The 22,770-nt window shown below is 46.8% G+C and overlaps 1 protein-coding gene across 3 annotated transcripts in view; it reads right to left on the bottom strand.

Annotated features, from left to right (window-relative positions):
* The window catches only part of LOC311323281 (sodium bicarbonate cotransporter 3-like), a 43,195-nt gene extending 20,760 nt beyond the window's left edge, over positions 1-22,435 (bottom strand). For all 3 annotated transcript variants that reach the window (XR_014630953.1, XM_084455482.1, XM_084455481.1), the window contains exons 1-4: positions 22,331-22,435; positions 4,498-4,579; positions 1,021-1,164; positions 114-252 (exon numbers count right to left, since the gene is read on the bottom strand). Coding sequence is in view for 2 of the 3 variants with exons in the window: in XM_084455482.1 (XP_084311608.1) it covers positions 114-252; positions 1,021-1,164; positions 4,498-4,579; positions 22,331-22,390 (425 nt within the window). In the remaining variant the exon portion in view is untranslated. The remainder of the gene's footprint in view (positions 1-113; positions 253-1,020; positions 1,165-4,497; positions 4,580-22,330) is intronic.
* Between the last annotated feature and the right edge of the window lie 335 nt (positions 22,436-22,770).

The following is a 22,770-nucleotide window of genomic DNA, read 5'->3' as shown; positions in this document are numbered from 1 at the left end:
CAAGACTTCCGCCGGCTGACTCACAGGTACGGGTGGTGGAGCTTGGTCAGTCTCACACATTGCTTTGAGCACCCTTTCAGTGTGTGTATGTGTGTGTGTGTAATAATTCTGACCTGGCGGTCTCCTTCCACTCGGTGGCGCCGCCGTCCCGGAAGGACAGCTCGTCCAGTTCAGTGAAGAGGTCATGGGGGATGTGCTCCTGGTCATCGTCCTCGGTCCCCAGGATGAACTGCACCCGCTGGGATGGTGTGTCTATGGGGTCAAAGGTCATCCGGGGACAAATGACAGGAGAAAAGGTCAGTCTGTCTATCTGGGCCTTGTGAGGTGAGAATGGAAGACAAATCACAACTTCAGCTTCTCTCTATCCGTCATTTCCACACCCGAGGGAGCAGACAGAGAGATAACACCAGAACAGTCAGAGACGGAATAACCGCTGAGAGAAGACAAATGGACAGATTAGAGAAGATAGAGAGAGAGAGAGAGAGAGAGAGAGAGAGAGAGAGAGAGAGAGAGAGAGAGAGAGGGGAAAAGAGAGTCAGTCATTTTAATACTTCTATGTGTTGTTCTACTATGCCTCTGATCTTGTCCCCGCTGGTTAGAGGGAGAGTGTCCTGTCCACAGACACACACACGCACACACACACACACACGCACACACACACACACACACACACACAAACATCAAAGAGACTGTCAGTTCCGTCCATCACTGTCAAAGCTGGCTCCCTGGAGCCTGGGTTTGTTTGGAGAGACATTCACAATGCGCTCCGTCTCAAAAAAGCTCCCCGTCTGTCTAAAAGAGCTCAGTCATGTCAACACAGATGCCAAGGAGACAGTGCCGAGGGCTCAGTCGCAGCTACCGGATACCGTCTAGGTTGTCTCTACTCCCAAAATCACAACAGGCTATCAGGGAGAGAGAAAAGATGTGAAGGAGATAGGAGATAACGGTAGGAGATGGTGATGGAGGAGAGAGGTAAGAGATACGCCATGTAACGGGAGATGGCCAAGCGCCGGCGGTTACCGTATGTGGGGGACTCTGTCCCGTCGTCGCGGTCGGAGTCTTTCTCCCTCCTCTTGCGGTGGTGCTTGTGACCACGGTGGCGGTGCCGCCGCTTGCTCTCGCGTCCCAGAGGAACATGGACGCCCACGTACACCGCCCGGTGGCCTGGGGAGGGGGAGACATCAGGAAGCAATCTTACCCTTCCTTCCTATCTGTGTTTGACAGCTGTCACGTCACCATTGTCTATAACACCACTAGTACTGGGTTAGGAAGCCTGGGAGAACACAAGACATTGGCGCCGCATGCTTCATATCTGTCTTCATATATTAATTTATCAATTTTTCACTCATCCAGTTTACTCTTCTGTCACTCACTTTTTCCACATCTCTAATGCCTGTTATTGTTCCAGTGGAACTGGCTCCAACCATGTCCTTGTTCTACTTTCTGAGCCAATCTTTCTAGAATGAGTCATTCCTCTTTGATTTAAAAGGGGCTCTGGGAGGAACCAATGAAAATGAGACATGAGACTCAGGGGAGATGATAAGAGGCGCACACACACATGGCAAGAGACGGAGAAGAGAGAGAGAGAGAGAGAGAGAGAGAGAGAGAGAGAGAGAGAGGGCTCATTGAAAAGATAATCCAGCCTGGCTTATGTGCGTGGCTGCTTTGTTTCTGTTCAGGACTGGTCGAACAGAAGCTAGTCACGCCACTGAAATAGCTGTGAATTGAAATTACATTAAATAATGTCTGATAAATTAAGATAGGTCTTGTCGCCTGGACACATCAGTTCCAATGCTTCCAATTCTAATCCACAATAAGAATGGGATAGCCAGTAAGCCCATGAGCTCACAACAACTAGCAGCAGCTTCCATAACATTAATGGTAGCAGTCAGTGGCTAAAGCAGTTACACTGATGATTCCTGTAACGTTAGCTATTTTGCTGCAATTGGTTCAACTTCTGTTTCTGGACAAAGGTAAAGGATAAAAAGATTGCAGTGAAAGGATGAACGTGTGGAGGTTTGGGGTATAGTCCTATAAAGTCATCCCCACCATCAACCCCCGTCTCCTGGGTGGGAGTCCAATGCTCTCACCACTACTCTACTTGTGCAGCAGAGATCGGCGGGTTGGTTTTGGTGTCCTTCTTCCAGTCCCTAGTGTTAGTTGGGGTTAGAATAAGGGTTGGGGTTTGGTACAGGATCTGACCTATAAGGCAAGGAGTAAAGGTTGGAGTGAAAGGATGAACATGTGGAAGTTTGGGGTATAGTCCCATAAAGTCATCCCCACTGTGGCCTTGAACCTCCGTCTCCCAGGTGGGAGTCCTATGCTTTCACCGCTACTCTACTTGTGCAGTGGAGATCGACAGGTTGATTTTGGTGTCCTTTATTTTGGTGTGCTGGGAGTACTGCCTCTTGTGGTGCCAACAGAGAAATGCAGGTCAACATTGACCGGAGGGAGGGAGGGAGGGAGTGATAACCGGACAAACGCTATTCTAGGTGCGCTAGCTTACAGCCATGTACAAAAAAACACTGCCTCTTGTCTAGGTGCGCTGGCTTACAGCCATGCACAAAAAATCACTGCCTCTTGTGGTAGCAACATAGAACTGCAGGTCAACAACCCAACGAACGAAGGGAGGGAGGGAGGGAGGGAGGGAGGGAGGGAGGGAGGGAGTGACAACCGGACATTTGCTATCTTTGGTTTGTCGCCACGCACACAAAAGTATGAGTGACAGAGAGAGGCGGACAGGGGAATGGAGAGATACGATGAGGGGAGAGAGTGAAAGAGAAAGAGAGAGTGAGAGACCACTGGAAAACACTGGATGGCTGGGGGGGCGGGCGGGGGCCTCAGGGACACAAGTGGTAATAAAGATGTTGCTGCCGTCTCTCCCGCTTCCTTAAAAGCTCTTCTCTCCTCTGCCCTCACTCTCTCCATCGCTCCCTGGAGACACACACCACACAGAATCGCTCCAATCAGCACTGCTGGCTGGCTGCCAGCTCCACACTACACTCATTTAGGGCCCGTCTTCCAGAACAAACGTGGCTCGCATAGGAATACACACAGGCCCATCTCAAATAAATCTACATTTATCTTTTACATCTACATTTTAGCAGAAGCTTTTATCCAAAGCGACTAAGTATATTAGTCTAGAGAAATTGAGCCAACTGTACATCCCAGTAAAGCCTGTTAATGAAATTTCAGTCTCACTAATGTGTTACCCACACCATTTGTTCCTTTCTGTTTTCCTACCTGACTGTTCTTCTTCAGTTAATTATTTTACAACTTCTGTGAAACTATCTTTCAGTCCGTTCTCATAGAAAACCAACATTTGCCTGTGACATAATTTCCCCCTGTACCGTTTGTTCCTGATTGACGTCACCTCTCCCACGTTATAAGGCTAGACTCCTTCATTCATTCCCTCACTTCCGCGTAGGAAACACTTCCTATTCAGAGTCCGTTTTGCAAATGGTAACATAGAATAAAGCGAAAGGAAGAGTCACACATCAGTTATTATTATTGCTGTTTTGATATATTGTTTTACCAAAAGTTGAAATAACGCTGGGTAACAATGGGGAAGCCGATGGAGGGTGTTACGAAGTGGAGAGGTCAGTGGAGAAGGAGCCCAGGTGTATCTCTACAGAGATGGTCTTCCTTCCTGGTCCTGACCATTCACAACACCTTCTCTGCACACACCAGCCTTCCTGTGAGACATGCCGCAGCCCAGCCTTGCTCAGCAGGACGGGACATGGGAATGTTTTGTAATTTCTCAGTACTACCTTCTTATTATAGATGATCACACACCTCTGTGAAAATCCCATGGAATTAACAGCTAGTATTATGTGTGTTAGTTCAGTAATCTGGCCAGGGCAAACACAAACTACCTGGAAAACCTCTAGCTATCTGGCCAGCTAATCTCTTGACATGTTTATCTACATGTGATGGGAGGGGAATGTTTGTGTTTCGAGGAATCCTCTGTTTCTTGTGTAATTATTTTTTTGCGCTTTTATGGCTGCACTACAGGAATGACACATCCGACCTCTAGAAACAGGAGCCCATCTGGTGACTTTGGACTGAAGACAAGCATTCGGAATATGCTTTTATGGTATATTAACACATAGACTAAAATAAGCTACCACGCTCACCACCCTGGTGATTTAGAATGTCATCTCTTTTAAGCCAGGAAATAAGTAGATTGGAGCTATGCCTGTGGGCTTGCTTACGCCCGGGGGGGGGGGGGGGGGGGGCTGCCTCGGGAAAGCAACACCATCCACACCTGTTCTTTCTATTCACAGCTAACCCCCCTTTGTGTGGAGGGAGAAGCCACATGGGCAAGCGCATGGTGACTCCAAACACCTCAGGCATCTAGACGAATAGGCCACAAGAGAGACAGTCTCTAAAGCACACACACACACATATTCACCGATACGCACGTCAGGTTAAAGACACAAGAAGATCTAAAGGGCGGAGCCGTTCAAACATGATGGAGGGGTGGCAGAGACTCACTCTCCAGCTCCTCCTTCTCATAGTTGGTGTGGGTGGTTGAGCTTGTCTTGCCAAGGTCAAGGATCGCCTCCTCGTCTAGACCCTGGGTGAGAGAGGGGGAGAAAGAGAGAGACAGAGAGAGAGAGAAAGAGAGAGAGAGAGAGAGAGAGAGGAGGAGAGAGATAGCATTGGTAAACTGTGAGGTCAGGGAATAATTCTTACAGTTTCTCCCATATTGGCTCAAATGGGTGAACAGTTGTTTTTTTTGCAAATTATTGTCCGTGTTAGTTTGATTTGGAAACTTTATTTAACATGGACAGTGTACAATTCAAACTTAAATGTCACCATGTGATGCATCGTACCAGACTACATCTTAGAGCTAATTTGCATCTTCAGTCCCTTGGCAGGTTAGACTAAACAATACATAATAAAAACATAGTATATCTAATCTATGCATGTTTCCTCTTTTCTGTGAAGCACATTTTGTTGCCTCTGTGTATGAAATGTGCTGTATAAAAGTTTGACTGATTGATTGATCAATTGACTACTTGCAATTCTTGCACCTTGCCTTCAGTCACTTGTTTTAGAAAGGAGATGCACTTGTGAGTTCTGGCAAGTAGTAGTACATTGGCTTTTCCTATGTTAAATGCAATTATTGTAAGTCGCTTTGGATAAAAGAATCAGCTAAATGACTGCAATGTAATGTAATGTTGACTGAGCAAAATTAATCCAGGCTTCTACACAGTTCCATCTCCGTATCTCATCACTGGCATAATGTGTGGAACAGCATCTTTAAGGTGTTATCACAGCACATCATTCACCATCCGTCACTTCCGCACAGCTGTCACAACAGCCATGTGGAACTCGCAAACCCTTATTGTTGGCTCTGTAATGCCAGTGTCAGTGTTGGGAGAAGAAATAAATAATATATAATAAATAAATAATAACATCAACCTCCTCAACCCCACTGTACCCATCTCTGGCACCTGAGATTGATGGCTAATGTGTGCAACACCCGCACATTACTGTAGGAATAGGGACTGTGTTACTGTAGGAGTAGGGACTGTGTTACTGTAGGAGTAGGGACTGTGTTACTGTAGGAGTAGGGACTGTGTTACTGTATGAGTAGGGACTGTGTTACTGTATGAGTAGGGACTGTGTTACTGTAGGAGTAGGGACTGTGTTACTGTAGGAGTAGGGACTGTGTTACTGTAGGAGTAGGGACTGTGTTACTGTATGAGTAGGGACTGTGTTACTGTATGAGTAGGGACTGTGTTACTGTAGGAGTAGGGACTGTGTTACTGTAGGAGTAGGGACTGTGTTACTGTATGAGTAGGGACTGTGTTACTGTATGAGTAGGGACTGTGTTACTGTAGGAGTAGGGACTGTGTTACTGTAAGAGTAGGGACTGTGTTACTGTATGAGTAGGGACTTTGTTACTGTATGAGTAGGGACTGTGTTACTGTAGGAGTAGGGACTGTGTTACTGTAGGAGTAGGGACTGTGTTACTGTATGAGTAGGGACTGTGTTACTGTATGAGTAGGGACTGTGTTACTGTAGGAGTAGGGACTGTGTTACTGTAGGAGTAGGGACTGTGTTACTGTAGGAGTAGGGACTGTGTTACTGTAAGAGTAGGGACTGTGTTACTGTAGGAGTAGGGACTGTGTTACTGTAGGAGTAGGGACTGTGTTATTGTATGAGTAGGGACTGTGTTACTGTAGGAGTAGGGACTGTGTTACTGTAGGAGTAGGGACTGTGTTACTGTAGGAGTAGGGACTGTGTTACTGTAGGAGTAGGGACTGTGTTACTGTAGGAGTAGGGACTGTGTTACTGTAGGACACAGACAGACCAGGGTCTCCATAATTTATGCTGCACTGTGGCTGACATAATGGTGGTGGGACATAGTGGTGTACATGTAAGTATGTGCGTGTGTGTGGGGGGGGCGGGTCTATGCACCAGGAGAGAGAGGTGCTCGATAGGGTGTATATTATTGTGTGGTCAGGTAAAGGAGCCTTAGGTGTTATTCCCATTGAATTCTCCTTACATACACACCCCAAGAGAGGGGGGGGGTAGACAGACAGAGAGAGAGAGAGTGAGAGAGAGAGAGAGAGAGAGAGAGAGAGAGAGAGAGAGAGAGCGAGAGAGAGAGACTCTGGAACTCTAGGAAGATAGCCGAGATTTCACATTTTTAGCCTAGACGTACTTCAAGGAAATATGGACGCGCCAATGAGAAAATTGCACTAAGCTATGATTAACAAGGGTTTACAGCATGGCCGACAAACAAAAGTGGAGTGAGATTGTAATCTACAATTGGATTATATCTGGGATTAGCCGTCTTGTCAATGGATTAAGGACCTGAGCTATGATGCAGCATAGCCCACATCCCAATTAAAACGATGCTGGTCGCGGGCAGTGCCGGCCTCTCCTGGCGAGCCCTGGGGTCTGGAGTGGTGGTCAGGGGGGGAGGTGGGGTTCTGCGTCCGAGGACCACTGAGACATGCTGCGGTCTCATTACTGCTCGGTGTGTGAGCAGAATACCAGTCACACTAATGGAGAGGCCCCGTAGGGGGGCTAGTCTGCCCACTCCTAACCCACTGACTCACCGCCTCCCAGCTACACCACAATTTAATAAAACAGGACAGAATAAGATATAGCTTCCACCAGACCCTCATTAGTGATAGTGCTTTACACCAGCCCAATGTCCCTCCCGTTACTCCCTGGAGTGGACCCCTTTCTCCCACACATTTACAGAGAGGTCAGAGCTCCACCCTACCCTTTCCTCAGTGGCTATACTGCCCTAGCCTCGTGAGGCCATCCTGCTCTCGCAAACTCACATTCAGTTTCTCTCCGCAGATCAGTCTGGACTTCCCCCTATCTCAAATGATTTCTCTCCGATTACGCTTTGACCGGGCCAGTCAGGGACTGTGCTCTGACTGCTGTTCTGCCCCCCAATATAACGTAACCCCAGACTGGTTCCAGTGGTAAAACAGTCTCCCCAAGCAACGAGCAGTAATGTTAACCTAACGTTAGTAGAATAAACAAAGCCGTAAGTGCAGTAATTGCAAAAAGATAATTAAATTAAAGCTGCTACGCAGCGATGAGGCGGGGCCAGGCAATTCCTGACAAGTTTAGGAGCAATAAGCGAGAGAATAGGAAGACAACAAGAAAGTTGACATTCCAATGTTCATTTTGTACATTCATATGGTATAGTAAAACATTTGTAAAACCTTTTGATGCATTGTAAGCTCGATTTTGATAATTCAATAATCTGGTCAATGAGTTTGTGAATTACAGTCTGAAGATCCAGTGTAGCAAGTTTGGTGTTAATTGATTGAAAAATGTGGGATGAGATATGTTTATTAATCTTTACAGGTTTTGTTTGCTTTTCTTCATATTTGAACATTGACTTCAGCAGCTGTGTGCTCAGTCAGTAGCCAATCAATTGATTTAGTCATTGTAATCCTCGGCGGGGTAGGGTTGCCAACAGCGATGTCTCAGATTCGTGGAGCTTGCGTTGGATTGTGGGTAACGCAGTTTTCTTTGCATGAAGTGTTGGTTTCAGAGGACAGAATTAAACATATTTTAAAAAATTCAATTTTTTAGATAAAATTCTGAAAAAAATCATACTACATCTTGGATATGTGGCCAATGTTGTCACTTTTTATGAGGATGATCAGACATTGGTTTGGCGAGAATTAATAGGAACTGTATACAGAACTGTTAACAGTAAAACCTTTTGATGTGCTGTGGGCTCAATTTTTGATATTTCAAAAATCTGTGAGGATCGTTTGGTAAGGACAGTCTGACGATACAGTAGATCAATTTTGGTGTCAATTGAACAAAAAATGTGGGAGGAGATAGGTTTGATAGGTTTTACAGTTTATGAAGAAATCAGAGTGATGGACTTCAAAATTCCTGCAAGGTCAAAGCATATGACAGTTTTGTCTCAATTGGGACTACATTCACGTGGTGGTTTTACAGTGATAGCACCTATGGCTGATTTGTTATGATTTTTTAAAGTTTGAAACTTTAGACTGTTGCTGTAGCGCCACCTTGAGGTTTATTGACCTACAATGCAGGGTGAGGACTTTGGGTATAGTACTGGAGCTATGTGCACATTTTGGTGATTTTTTGTCCACGGGAAGTTAGACTTCAGTGGAAGATGGAGAATAATAATATAGGCAAATACAATAGGGTTCCGGCAGCTACGCTGCCTGGCCCCTAATAACAATTAAACAAGAGTATGCACAGTTTCTAGGAGGAACGGTTTCTGTTTTTGTAGTTCTTCCAACTGGATTTGGCAAAAGTTTTGTTACACTGATTGGCTGAAAGAGTTAGACGGTCAAGGCAAGTACTCCCCCCCTCCCCAAAAGGTTATTTATGACTGGACAAGGGGGCTATTTTTGACAAGCAAATATAACGGGATCTAGAAATACCCTGGGGTGGCACACACACACAGCCCTGAAAGAGGGGGAGAGCCCTGCTGGTTGTGCTGTGGTCTGACGGGTGGACTGGGAGAGGAGGGGGGGGGGTCTGGAGCAGGGCTGTCACAGAGAGAGAGAGAGAGAGAGAGAGAGAGAGAGAGAGAGAGAGAGAGAGAGAGGGAGAGAGAGAGGGAGAGAGAGAGAGAGAGAGAGATGGGTCTTGTGTGACTGAGGAAGAAACTGCTGCATGTAGGCTCAATCAGGGACAGTTTCCTGGTGTCTAATTGCAGCCTCAAACTCCTTTTCCAATACAGATCCTCAATTCAAGTCCTGTCCAAATTCAGCTTCCATGCAACACCAGCTCCCATTGGACGAGGGCTTTAATTATGCCACCAATCAGAGAGAGAGAGGCCTACAGCACCATGATAGGTTAAGATGTTAACCACACAATGGCGGGATAGAAGGATGGAGGGATGGATGTGACTGATGGTTGATGTGACTCATTTTGAGCACTTATATCTGGCTCCAGGCTCTGAGCAGGCAACGTCCTTCTAGAGGATGTACAGTAGATAAGACATCTACCTCTCTCCCTCTCTCTCTCTCTCTGTCTCCCACACGACTCCACGTGTTTCTCTGTCATAGAGACAATCTCCAGACAATCTCTTTCTCGCTCCCTCTACCTTTCTGTCATACACACACATACACATACACATACACACACACACACACTTCACTCAGGCAGTTCCCTGAGGAGCACACGGTGAAGGACGAGGACAGAGCTCCCTGTGAGAGGGACAGACGACAGCGCGGCCCGTCTCCACAGAGCTGACAGTCCTGAAAGCCTCTGCGCGTGTCTCATCCTGAGCTGCGATTGTCTGACAGCGTTACAATATCATCTTTTAGGTTAGCATTTTGTTTTAGATATTGCCTTATTGCTGGAATGTGCTATACAAATAAACTTGTCTTGCCTTGCCTAGCATGGTGATATCATTTAGTATAGGATTTTAGGCTTGGGATTAGTTATGTTAGTATTAGTGCAGGGTGTTTGTCCAGGGACAGCTAGTACTAATGAACAAGGGGGCGTGGCTTGGAGTTCATTAAGGCAGCATGAGCCCCAGGTGCACATGCGCTGGGAAGACCAAACAGTGAGACCAGGCGCCACTGAGAAACACAAGCTCTGGGACTAAGGTACCTGAACTTCTGGATGCAGGGTTTTGGGGAGCTCTCCTTACACACTCTTTTGGAACATAATGTACACCTGATTTTAACCTGAAGTTACACACGGAGAGCTGGTCGAATCACGAGGGGGAATCACACCAAAAGGACGGATCCCGCAAGGAGCTGGCCAGGCCTCAGGTAGAGTTGTCCTTCAGTGAGTGCTTCTAGCCACTGTTCCCCTAGGAAGGGCTAGTTTGCACTAAGGAAGCAAACAATGAATCAAAAATCGATTCATTGATTGTTAAGGATTTGTTCGAGCACGTGAAATTTACTTGATCTACTATCAAACAACGTGGTAGCGAAGCAGCCATCTAGGGAGAAATGCAGAGGAGGAATCAACATATTTTGAAAAATTAAGCGGGCAAAGCATTGTGTGGGACCACTTTGAAAAGAAAGGACAAGGAGCCACTTGCAAATATTGTATTGCCGTGTACACATACAACATGACGACAACAGCAATGCTCTCACTTGAAGAACGTTCACTCGGCTAAGTTGGCTGTTCTCCTCATCTCACCTGCAGCAAACCCACCATCGGTGTTTGTGAGGAAGAGCAGGCAGAAAAAAATAACCCAGTCCGTCCGTAATAAAGCGTAGATTAAGAAAAAAATGTTGGTAATTACAATGAATCAATTGATTGATCGTTCATATTACCAATGATCGATTCAGGAACATGCCTACAATTTGCAACCCTAGTTTGCACACACGATAGGACTAGGAAGGTACTTCCACGGTCTACCATCACATAACACTGAGAAGTATTACTACCCCGCTAGGTCTGAGATAGAGTAGCATAAGTTAGCGGCTGGTAACATAATAGATGGTCTGTTCTTAAGAGGAACACAGGTAATGACCTTGAATAAAGGAGAATCCTCCTCAGACATAAAAAATGCTTCTTTAGTCAATTTTAGGAGTGACAGAGGAGCAGGGCATTCCGTGTCACCATCCTATAATGACATTCTCACCAATACATTACCATGAGCTTCCATCCTGGTCCAAATACAACCTTGTGAGATTGATAACATCTCTCTCCCTCCCTTTCTCTCTCTCTCTCCCACCCTCTGTCTCTCCCTCTCTCTCCCTGCTTTACATGATAATGAGCTGCTGTCTGCTCTGCTCTTGGAGTCTTGGAGGGGAATGATAATGAGGGAGCGAGAGAGAGATGAACTCAGGGCGTATTCACATATGTTAGTGCGAACCATTGATGCGCACCAAAAGCGAAAGTGATATATTGTTTCTCAGCTACTGCGGTTCACTTTCACACAGCACTTTCTTTACTCTGGTCCAAATGCAGCACCACAAGTCACATGAAAAGGCTCAGGGCTGTCAATGGTCAATATCTTTCTGGGGGCGGATGCAAGAGCGTCATGAAAAACTCCCGGAAAGAACAAATGTATAATGGTTTATAAGGTAGTTACGTCGGTCCGAGGTCACGCGCTTTCACACCATAACTGGTGCGCACAAGAATTCGGTTGAAGCCGCTCCGAGACCACCCCTTCTGGAGGGTCTCGGTGCGGCTGTTTTGGTGCGCACCGGAGTGCGATTGCTGTGTTCACACAGGCCTAAACGAAGCGCTCTCGGGCCCAAAGCTCGTTTGGTGCGCACTAACTAGTGTCTGTGTGAATACACCCTGAGTCAGGAAATGAATCTGGACTAGACAGAGGTTTTCTTCCTAGCAGCCAGCCAGGCAGGGGTGAGTGGATGAGACTGGCTTCTGTTGACTGGTGGAGAAGGGCTGCCGGGCCCAGGGTCATCTTCACTGATAAAGGGATCAGAAATGCGCTTATGTTCAGTCCCTCAGGAAACCACACCGGCACTGCTATTTCAGTTTCACAACTCTGGTATTCCTGAAAGCCTCATAAAATGCCCTGTCCCTAAATAGTTTCTTGCAGGCCCTTAAATGAGCACTTCATACGCTGGCAGGGCATGAGCACGTGTCGGGGGCTGGTGGCGCCACTTCGTCCCTCAGAGCAATTTCAACACCACACACACACACACACACACACAACACAACACAATATAGGAGGCCGGGAATGGGGGCCGGAATGGCCTGACCCGCTCAGCGGTGACACCAGCCAGTGACGTCAGGGGGGAGGTGACGACGGGAAGGTCACCTCTCGGTGGCCGAACCGCTTGAACCCAAACACAGAGAAAGAGGTCTGGGCGTGAAGCGAGGCTAGAAGCAAAAAGAAACCTGCTTTCCTCACTGGCACACGCACGCACGTGCGCGCACACACACACACACACACACACACACACACACACACACACCATGAATGGAGTGCAGCCACGCGAGGGGGCCAACATAAATGAGAAGACGTGTCCCTGCCCCAGGCAGAGCGGGGGTGGGTGGGGTCTCTGTTGTCGGGGGGCTCGCAGTGTCCCTGGACGTGTGAGGGCTGAAGAATGGGAGGCATGCCTGGGGTGCAGTGATGAGGAACAAGCCGTTCCCAATCTCCTCATTCCCCTCTCTACAGGCCAGCAGAGGGGGAGTGCCAAGGGGTGGGGGCAAGGCTGGCAGCCGTCCAATGAAAACAAATCATCAAAGTCATATCTACCCCCCCCACCCCCCCCCCCGCCACCCCCACCCCCAACAACCCTGCTCTTATGCTAACTATATCCCCTCTCTCATAAGTGTCTGTCTAGACATGGGCACCTTCCCAGATCTTGTGTGTGGTGGTATCAATGACGCAAAACTGGCTCCTATTACATGATTCAGACTAAATCAAGCTAGACTAGGACTTATAGGCCTCATTTTGTTCGTCTTAGATGACCATCTATATTGACCCAATAAGATTAGGTAGTACTGTACATGCTACTGTAGCAGATGGTGAGGCTTCCAGAACACATTTTCTGCAATCTAAAAACAGCATCACTTTTACATGACCCTGGCTAGCTGGCTGGCTGGCTTCGCCTTTGGGGTAAGGTGCCTGTTTCTCTGTGTGCTCGCTCATCCCAGTGAAGACCGTCGTGAATAATTCATAGAGACACTCCATGATGAGCTCGAGGGACTGAGACAGCCACAATAAAACAGCACTTAGGGTATTCAACAACAACGACAGCAATTGTGTGCGAATGGTAGTAATTATGTCATGTCAGGCAAATGTAAGCTATTTAGTCTGTAGCATTCGATGTGTGAGTGTGCATTTGTGAGTGTAATATAATAACAAAGAACTAGATAAACAGGTCAGTACAATTCATTAACTTCCATCTTGAATTCACTCAGAAGCACGGTCAATCCAGTTGCAGTCAGTATGAGTGTGTGGATCAGTGTGGGCACTACCAATTATTACTGTTGTCTTTGAGTGGTGTCAGTGGCAGCCAGCCAGCTTGGTGTCCCCTTAGGATGGTAAGTAGGTACTAGTGATGAGTTTGAATTTTCGAATAGTCGTGCCAGTCAACACATTAGATTTTCATATCAGTTGCAAAAATATATAAGCCTATATCAGGCTTTTCTTTTTTTAATGGTGTAGTTACCAAAGTATATGCTACTGTAATACTACTGTACAACAAATGGCCACTGATTTATTGTTCAATAAATCAGCCACTGATGAGTCTGTCCACTGCTCCTTGTTGCCACTGGAGGAGGACAGCTCAGATGGGTCAAATGCAGTGGACACATTCCACTGGCGACCGCTGAAGATGCGTGTGTTGTGTATACTGTGTCGCCGCTCAATTATGTGTGTGTTCGTGCATGTGTCATTGCCGTGTGGCCAATAAAAGACCCTCCAATTAGTTTTGTGGAAGGAGAGGGATTCTGTTCCGTGCGCTCATGGGCATTAGCAGAACCTGAACACACAATCCCAAAACAGTTAAGCCACGCAACTGAAAGGTGAAAAAACTATACGGAGACTTCCCAATATCTATTTTATCAACTGTCCCGAAGAGCTGGCTCTAACCTCAGACACATGGACGGCACTCACCACTGGATCTTCCGTCACCATTATCTGCCAATATATTCTGAAATGGGAGTTGAAAAGTGTGGTGCTATAAACGCATGATGTCAAGCACATCCCTAGTACAGTAGGTTTCTGGTTCAAGACCGGGCCAGGATACTTAACAATACAATCATTGCCTACCTTTGTGCCCTTGAGCAAGGTACCTCATGACAACAATAGCACTGCAAAACCAAAATCACTGCAAGGTACTTTGGATAAAGATGCGAAGGCGAATTGTAAATTGTACTCCAGGCTGTCGTTACTGGGCATAGCTCCATAGACAGCGGTCCCCCACCCCTCCACGCATGAGTCACACGTGTGTGTGTGTGTGTGTGTGTGTGTGTGTGTGTGTGTGTGTGTGTGTGTGTGTGTGTGTGTGAACATGCATGGTTGTGTGTGTAAGAGAAACTGTGAGAGAATGAGTGCGGGTGAGAAAGAATGTGTGTGTGTCGTCACCACACCACTTAAGTATCCAAGACTCAAAGACCATGTCCCAGCTTGGACATAACAACAACACACAGATAGTAACCATGCCCTCCACCCCCGCCAATAAGACAGCTCATCAACCTAGCTTGCCATAACAACGCTTGGTACAGTAGCCTTCATTGGTACTGACACTTCTGCCTCCCATCAGGAGGTAAGACATCCATTTCACCACAAGAGAGCATGCTGTCTGTTTTTGTTTTTATTCGATTGTCTCTATCTGACCCATTTTCCTCCGCCATCTCCAATGTAGTATGCCCCTCCTCCCCCTCTCCTCTCCTCCCCCTCTCCTTGCATTCATCCTTCCATCTGTCTCCTCTCCTTCCCCTCAGAGATACCAAAGGGCAGGAGGGATCCTTCTTAACAGGCGTCGTTGGCAAGGCAGACTTTGTCTAATCCTCTCCCCTCTCTCTCTCCCACACCTCCGTTCTCTCTGAGATACACCACCCTCTTTGTTAATGCCAGTCCACCCACCACCCTTCAGCCTCCCATGCAGCAGGCACATATTGAAGAGGACACACGCTCGCACACACACACACACACACACACACGCGCGCGAGAGCGGTCCTACCGTGAGCACATGCTCCCCTTCGGCGTATCGTTCCATCGGAGCTAGAACATCAGCAGCAGCTGTAGCTCTGTCCCTCCTCTGTTATCGTGTGTGTGTGTGTGTGTGTGTGTGTGTGTGAGAGAGAGAGAGCCTACAGTATACGCGTGTGTGTGTCTGTGTTAGAGCGTACGTGTGCGAGCATGTGGGACCCAAGGTCTGAATGAGACACTAGAACACTGGGAGCACTCTCTGCGCTGCTCTGTTTATATGATGAGAGGGAGGGAGGGAGGGGGAGAGATGGAGGGAGACAGGGAGGGAGAGAGAGAGGGAGGAGGGAAAGAGATGGAGAGACAATGTGAAGAGAGAGAGGAGAGAAAGAGGGGGGTATTCGCGCTGACTTTATACAGACCTGCTCTGACAGCCTGCATCTCTCTCAGTAACCAATCCCCCGCCACCATGAATGTTTCATTTGCCGAGCCAAAACCATCTCTCTCTCTCTCTCTCTCTCACACACACACACACACACACACAGAGGACATACACACAATCATAGAGGACACAGAGTAACACTTACCAACCCCCAAGTATTCAGGTCACACAACCACACACCAAACCCCACACAAACACACACCAAACCCCACACAAACACACACCAAACCCCACACAAACACACACACATTAGTCAGTAATCATGGCCAGGACACAGAGGGTGATGAGGAGAATGGAAAGCACCAATAACGACAACATATTCATGAAGTTCCTTAGACTTCTGGGATTCAGCCACATTCAGGGTGGTTTTCAGGTTTTCAAGGTCACCTCCCCTGAGCCTCACATCTTTCGTCGTCTTCTAATCCTACAAGGGCTTGTGACTCATGAATGCCACCTTCTGTCTTCCATAGCAAACATTTCCAGAAGCTTAGACAGACCAGAATACAGGCACAAAGAGGTGTGTTCCTCTGTCGTGGCGAAGAGACAAACAGCACCAATGTGTAATATGTAGCCTGCTGTATGGTCGAAATAGTGGCACCCATAGCAGTGAAAGACAAAGCTATGGGCATCAGCTCTCTATGTTTTGTCGATAAATAGTTAGTATCTATCTAACATAGGGCTAATGTAATTGAGAACCACACATGTACTTCAGTTCAGTATTTGTAGCAACCGAGGCGAGGGGTGCCACCTACTGGTGAAAAATGCGTCTGACCTTTGATGGGGGGCTTACAGGAAGCTGACAGCTTCCCTTCTCACACCAACAGGACAGGAGACAGTCAGCGGCTTCAGACGGCTCACTGCACATGACCAGCGTAGTCCCTCAGCAGGCGAATTTAGTTATTCCACTTCGCTTCGATCCACGCACACACACTCACCCAGCTCCCAGTATCAGTCCCATGCCAGGAGGAAATTCCCTCAGGTCTGATAAGGACCTAAGGAGATGGTATACGCAAATCAGATAGGGCTCCAATAACCGCACAAGTCACCAGAAATCTGCAACTGAAAATGTTAATTGGTCACACCAGTGCGCCTGACATTTAGCAGTGACTGCAGCTATGTAACGTCAGCTTTTCATTGAGCTAGCTAGCAAGATACTTATGTTGCTATCTTCATGACTCACTGCCAGTCTGTTCCTAATTTGTACAGTAGCAGTTACTATTCATGTTTGCATCTCTTCATCTGACCAGTCTTGTCTGCCAATCAATTCCACCTATGTTCAGTCCGATCAATTCAGTCAGTCAGTGAATCTACGCTCAGTCCAGAGTCCCCCAACTCATTCCCATCACAGTATGTAGGCCTACTAAAATGTTTGTCCAGGATTCCTATGGTGGAAATAAGCTGTGACATTTATCTTTTTTTTAGTTGGAGCTATCTGAAGCCAGCCATGCTCTCTTATTCACTGCAAAATCTCCAATGTTGACGAAAAAAATGACATTTCACTGAGATGGTAGATGTAGTGTGTAGATTGAGATGGTAGATTTTATAGAATTACAGTATCTCAAAATACAATTTGACAGTTTTGAATTCTATTCAGTTTTGAATTCTGTCCTCGTCCCATGCTCTCATATGGAAAAAAAATACTCTACCCACAATCCTAAAGTGCAACAGCTTGAGCTTCACCAATCAGAGACGTCGCTGTTGGCAACCCCACCCAAGCCCCACTACATCTGGGCAAATTGATTGGCCACTGAGCACAAATGCAGTTACTCTGCCATTAGGAAGACAAGCCAAAAAAATGTTTCAAACCCCAGCCAGTTTGTCACTCATGAAGATGATACATACATACATACATACATACATACATACATACATACATACATAAATACATACATACATACATACATACATACATACATACATACATACATACATACATACATTATTATTTTCATTTTAACCGTCTTTGCACAACCTATGCCAAACAGTCTGTCTTCTTCCTGTTTACATGGTAGCCGTTGCTAGGAACGCTGGGTAGAGAATATACATAGGTGGATTAGAGAATATAGTGCAGGAGATTCAAACGAAAATAATATAAAATAAAACTACTAAAAAATATTTGAAACTAAGTGGGGCGAGTTTGGCAGTGCAACAAGGGAACAATTTAAAAATACGTTGTAAAGACATCACGTTCAACTTTTGAAATGTAAGTAAGACGTGAAAATGCAAATATCTTTTAACGTGAGCTTTGCTTCGGAAGATTGACTGTGGTAATGTGATATACGTTGGGTGACTAGTTTAAGGAGCTCAAATCATATTTAGACCAGTATGGTCCTTTAAGAAGTTTTATTAGAAGATCAAGCGAAAGCCAAATTGCCAGCTTCTCACTCAACTAGAACATCACCTTCCCTTGGTGTCTATGGTTGTGAGTTCAAGCCCCGGATGATGCAGAATAAACATGCTAATGCCTTTGACTCAAGCATTGTACTGTTTGGATTTCAGACACATGATTCAGAGACCCTAATGTAGGGTCTTTGTCTCCTCCTTCCTCTTCCCTTCCTCCTCAAAACACCCGGCCCAGATCAAGCAATAATTCTGTATATTTTTCTTGTGCAATTTTATTTGGATTTTTTTTACTGTATTGATACTGTACGATGCAAAACAAATACAGGATTTTTTTGGGGAAAAAAATATCGATGTACTGCTGTATCAATTTTATTGCACAGTCCTAGTTGGTACGGTAGTATAAAGCAGGGGCTAGATTATGTGTTGACACAGCATAGCAGGTTGCAGGGTGTAGGGCAGGAGAGAGTGCACGACCATGATCCAAAAACCCAGGTCAGATCCTGGGATTACAGTACCCACCCATCCAAAACTATTGCCAGGGGGAGGAGCACAGATTAGGCCTACGTTGTTCTAAAAAAAAATAAAATAATCACATGCCAACTCTCTGCACAGGTCAACGTAAAGGTACCTTTACGCTGCGCTCACACGCTTGCGTTTGATGCGTGTCCATCAACGTATGGCGGAAGGCGTGTCTGCCGCACGCAACAACAACCAATCACATTGTCCGAAACTGCGCTCGCAACAACCAGTAGATTCTCCGAACCTGCTAGCGCGCACTATTTTGAAAACCCACCCGGCTTTTCGTTTAGTGCTGTCATGGATGCTAATCTAGTCGAACGTGTGGCGATCGTCTATGCATTGTGGTTGAGGCGACGTGAACGTGGTGCCCGCAGGTATTGGGTACATCCTATCCTGCAAACAAACAGCGATGATAAGTTTGTCCTCCATCTTGGTATCGAAAAATTTGAAAATCCCGCCTCGCGATGACGTCTTTCTCCGTCAAGACATCTGATTGGTCGGCAGCTCCAGCAACGCATCTGAAAGTTGAACATTTCTCAACCTTCGATGCTAGCAACGCAGGCAACGCAACGCACCGGGACAACAACGGAACCAGAATGCCATTCGGCTGCAGCCATTGAAAGTGAATGGCATCCGTCAATGTTGACGCATCAAACGCAAGCGTGTGAGCGGCCCGTTAGGGATGCAGCAGCCCAACATCCCCTCCCTCCTCCCCTCTACCTACTGTAGCTGACCTTGGGAGACCAGGCAGGAGGGTGACGTCTCAGTCCCACCAGACAGAGACTACTGACCAGCATGACCGCTCTCTCTGTCATGGAGCGGTTAAACAACGTACCACCACAGCCTCCACTGCTGAACCTGAGTAGCCACATCATAGGGATTACAATACTACTACACTCTATATAGCACAGACCTTAACATTCTAGCACCATAGGGATGACTATTACTATACTATAGCACCACAAGGGATTAGACTACAACTACACTTACTATATAGCAACGGACCGCCTAGGTCCCCTTTAAATGGATCACCCTGCTTATCCTCCCAGAGAGTGACCAGAGAAATACATACGTATCCTTGACCTTCCCTTGGCCAGATCATCACACAGCTTGGCCTCTCTTCCAAACACTGTCTCTAAAGACCGCTTATTTTAACTGTATAAAAGGACATTTATTTACAGCTTTTTTCTCTGGAAGCCAATAACAAAGAGAGGAATAAAGTACAGTCTAGACAGGCACAAACTGGGATCATTTTCCACATTCTTGGTATTGAGCCTAATGCCTCCAAAGAAAAACACTTGAAAAGCAGTTGGACTCAGCCCATAACTCACGACAGTGTTTTACTGGACAGTAAACACACAAAGAAGTACAATTACACTCGACCCTCTGACCCTGGTGACGTCAAGTAAACAGTCTCTCGGTTGTGTAGGCATTCGAACCATTAACATAATACTGACATTAAGAATCATTATGACAGTTATAAGTTGGATGTGTAGGCTGCACCCAGCCATGAAGACAATTTTCATGTCTGTCGTTTGAAACGAACCCATGATGACTAAATTGAATTGAACTGAATACAGCCACTGAGAGCCTCACAAAGGAAGAGCTCTCTGGTCTAATGTCATACTGATGACGTCTTCCCAGCACAAAGCTCAAAATAGCGCAAGGAGCCTGCACCCGCTGCACTAAGGCCCTATTTCAGGTCCCAGCAGGGGTGGACGGCACGACACAAAGTCCCGTGGCATCGGCTAGCTGTCCTGGCACCGGAGGTGAAGTTCCATGACAGAGGTAGAGCCCATGAGAGGCAGAACAGGCTGAGGTAAGACACATGTCACATATCAGGTGTATAGCTGCTGGGAGTAGGGTTCTTCAGTCCGGCCGGCCGGCAGCCGCTCTGCCAAGATTACATGTACATGTGAATAATGGTACTGTAATAAACATGTAACAACTGGTTTGTCGCCTACCATAATTCCTAAAAAAAAAGAAAAAATAAGCCTATTGGGAGACAGCCAGACAAGGTGTTCGGATTACCATGCAACAAGTGGCAAGGGGATACTGTATGGGAAGAGTTGGCCTGGGACAGGTCCTTCTCCCTATATCATCCAGGCAGGCAAGGAATGAGTTCTGTCAGGCCTTGAGGCATATATCTCTCTGTCTTTCCCTCTGGGAACAGTCTTCCTCTTTTGGGGAGGAAGGAGGGGGGTTAGATGGTGGTGCAGCTGTGCAGCCTCCTGCCTGTGCCAACATGTCTGCTAATTAGGAGAGCGGAGATCAGGACTCAGGCTATCATTTGTTGGGAAACAAAACCGAGATCAGGTGCTACACTCTGTGCCAGGGTACAACTGTGAGTAGCTAAGCCAGGTTTTAGTTTCTCTCCTGGACTTTGATCGATATTAGGTGTCTTCATAGCTGAGGTATTACAGAACAATAACACCCATACAGGACTAGTGGAATTACAAGAGGCCAAAAGAGGTCGTTTGTTGGACCGGTTGGTCAGGGTCTTATAGGGCTCTACACAAATGCCATAAACACATTTCATAAGGGACCCGCTCACTGAGGGGGGGGGGGGTGTCAGTGGAGGTCACACTGCAGGGTTATATCCAGGATATAGACCCAGGGCTCTATGACACATTCCCGGTGTACCATTTTAAACAGCTCCCGAAGGTGGACAACTAAGTCAGAGGTCACGGCCAGGTGAAGGCCGGGAGAAAATGACAGGCAAGGAGAGAAACGGGACGGAGGAGTGGCATTAGTGAGTGGCAGGTTTCCAGTGTCCACAACGTGGTTGGGCCTTGCTGACAGCAGAACAATCACGCTTTCATCCAAGACAAGGTGGGGGAGGTTGGCAGTGGTCTGGCGACGTTAGAGGAACCGGACTTCATTAAACTTCAGGCAGTTATATGTCTGACGTCTCCTGTGTCACGGTGAAGGAGGGCTTTGACTGGAGAGCAAGCAGCTCCCATCTCACTGGGGGCAGCACGACAGCCAAGGGTCATGTTTCCTCACACACACACACACACACACACACACACACACACACACACACACACACACACACACACACTCTCTTGCTCCAGACCCTGTCCTTGTCCTTGAGGAAGACTGCCACTGAGCCATACTTGCAAAAAGTGTGACCTACCAGTGCCTCTCTGTGTATGTTAGACTGCTGGGTTTGGACTTTCCATCATCTCATATAGCAAAACCAGGTCACACCCTGCAAACAGGGGCACTACCCACACACACATTGAGAGCAGAACAAAGTAGGCTTACACTTGTTAAGTTAGAAGTCACACACACATTCCCAGCTGTGCCTCCACTCTTCTTTGGCACATTTTTCAGTCACAGGAAAGATGTTTTCAAGCTGTACGTGCTCTATGCTGATCAGCACACAATGATGACTGGTTTGTGTAAATTTGGGAGGTAAACAACGCCCAGCCACAGACTGAAGAAGAACTAGCTTGTAGTTAAATACTGACAGCAGTATAAACAAGACATGAGATTGAGGACCAACAGAGAAGGAGGAGAGAAGACATCACTGGTCCCCAATGATGGTTCAGTCTCTACTGATGCATGCACGAGCAAAAACCCGCGGGCGAATAGCTAGCATACTGGCTAAGTTACAACAGTATTGATCTGTTCACTCGACTGTGGATGGAGCCGAAAACAAGAACCTACTAAGGAAACATAATCTTGCGGCTATCATCACTGTACGTTGACTGTTTTTTTTTAAACTGTTGCTTTCTCCGCCGCGTGCCTAGCTAGTAACGGCTAGCGAACAACAGCAGTTCGGTCCCGCTCCCACAAGTCTGCCCCAAGCACCCACTTGTATTGCTCCATCCCAGTTTGAGGGATGATCCCAGAGGTTGCGAACATGGACAAAGGGACTAGGCTACTTCAAATGTTATTTAAATAAACTTTACTATAGGCCTACCTCCTATCGAGTAGCAACTTACTGTACTCAAAAGGGGTCTTATTTGCTCCAGCGAGATCGAGTGGTCGATGGTTCTGTCCATTTCACCAAATCTCCTGTTCGCTCTGCCGGGCACTGAACCGGTCACGGCGGCACCTCTGAAATAGAATGTCCCTTGCCGTCGTGCCACAAAGAGACGCCTCCCATGTGATTGACGGGCTGGCGCACCACTAGAGATGTAGTTACAGGCATTTACAACCAATTAGCTCTCAAATGGGCGGTACAAATATGTGTCACGAATGACAGTCCCCAAACATGGTTTGTGACCACAGCATTGTCCGAAATGGGTTGACTTGACGGAGAAGAGGTACTGTACTCTCAACTGTGTAAATTGGAAGTTGCTGTGATCACAAATCTAGAATGGTGCTCTTTTGAGCATTAAACCACAACAAGGCAAAACTTAAATGTGTATATAATCTGATC

Source organism: Borostomias antarcticus (genome assembly GCF_949987555.1).
Source record: "Borostomias antarcticus genome assembly, chromosome: 21".
NCBI classification, from domain to species: domain Eukaryota; kingdom Metazoa; phylum Chordata; class Actinopteri; order Stomiiformes; family Stomiidae; genus Borostomias; species Borostomias antarcticus.
Note: the sequence above shows the minus strand (reverse complement) of the source record. Positions and strands in the feature narration are given on the sequence as shown.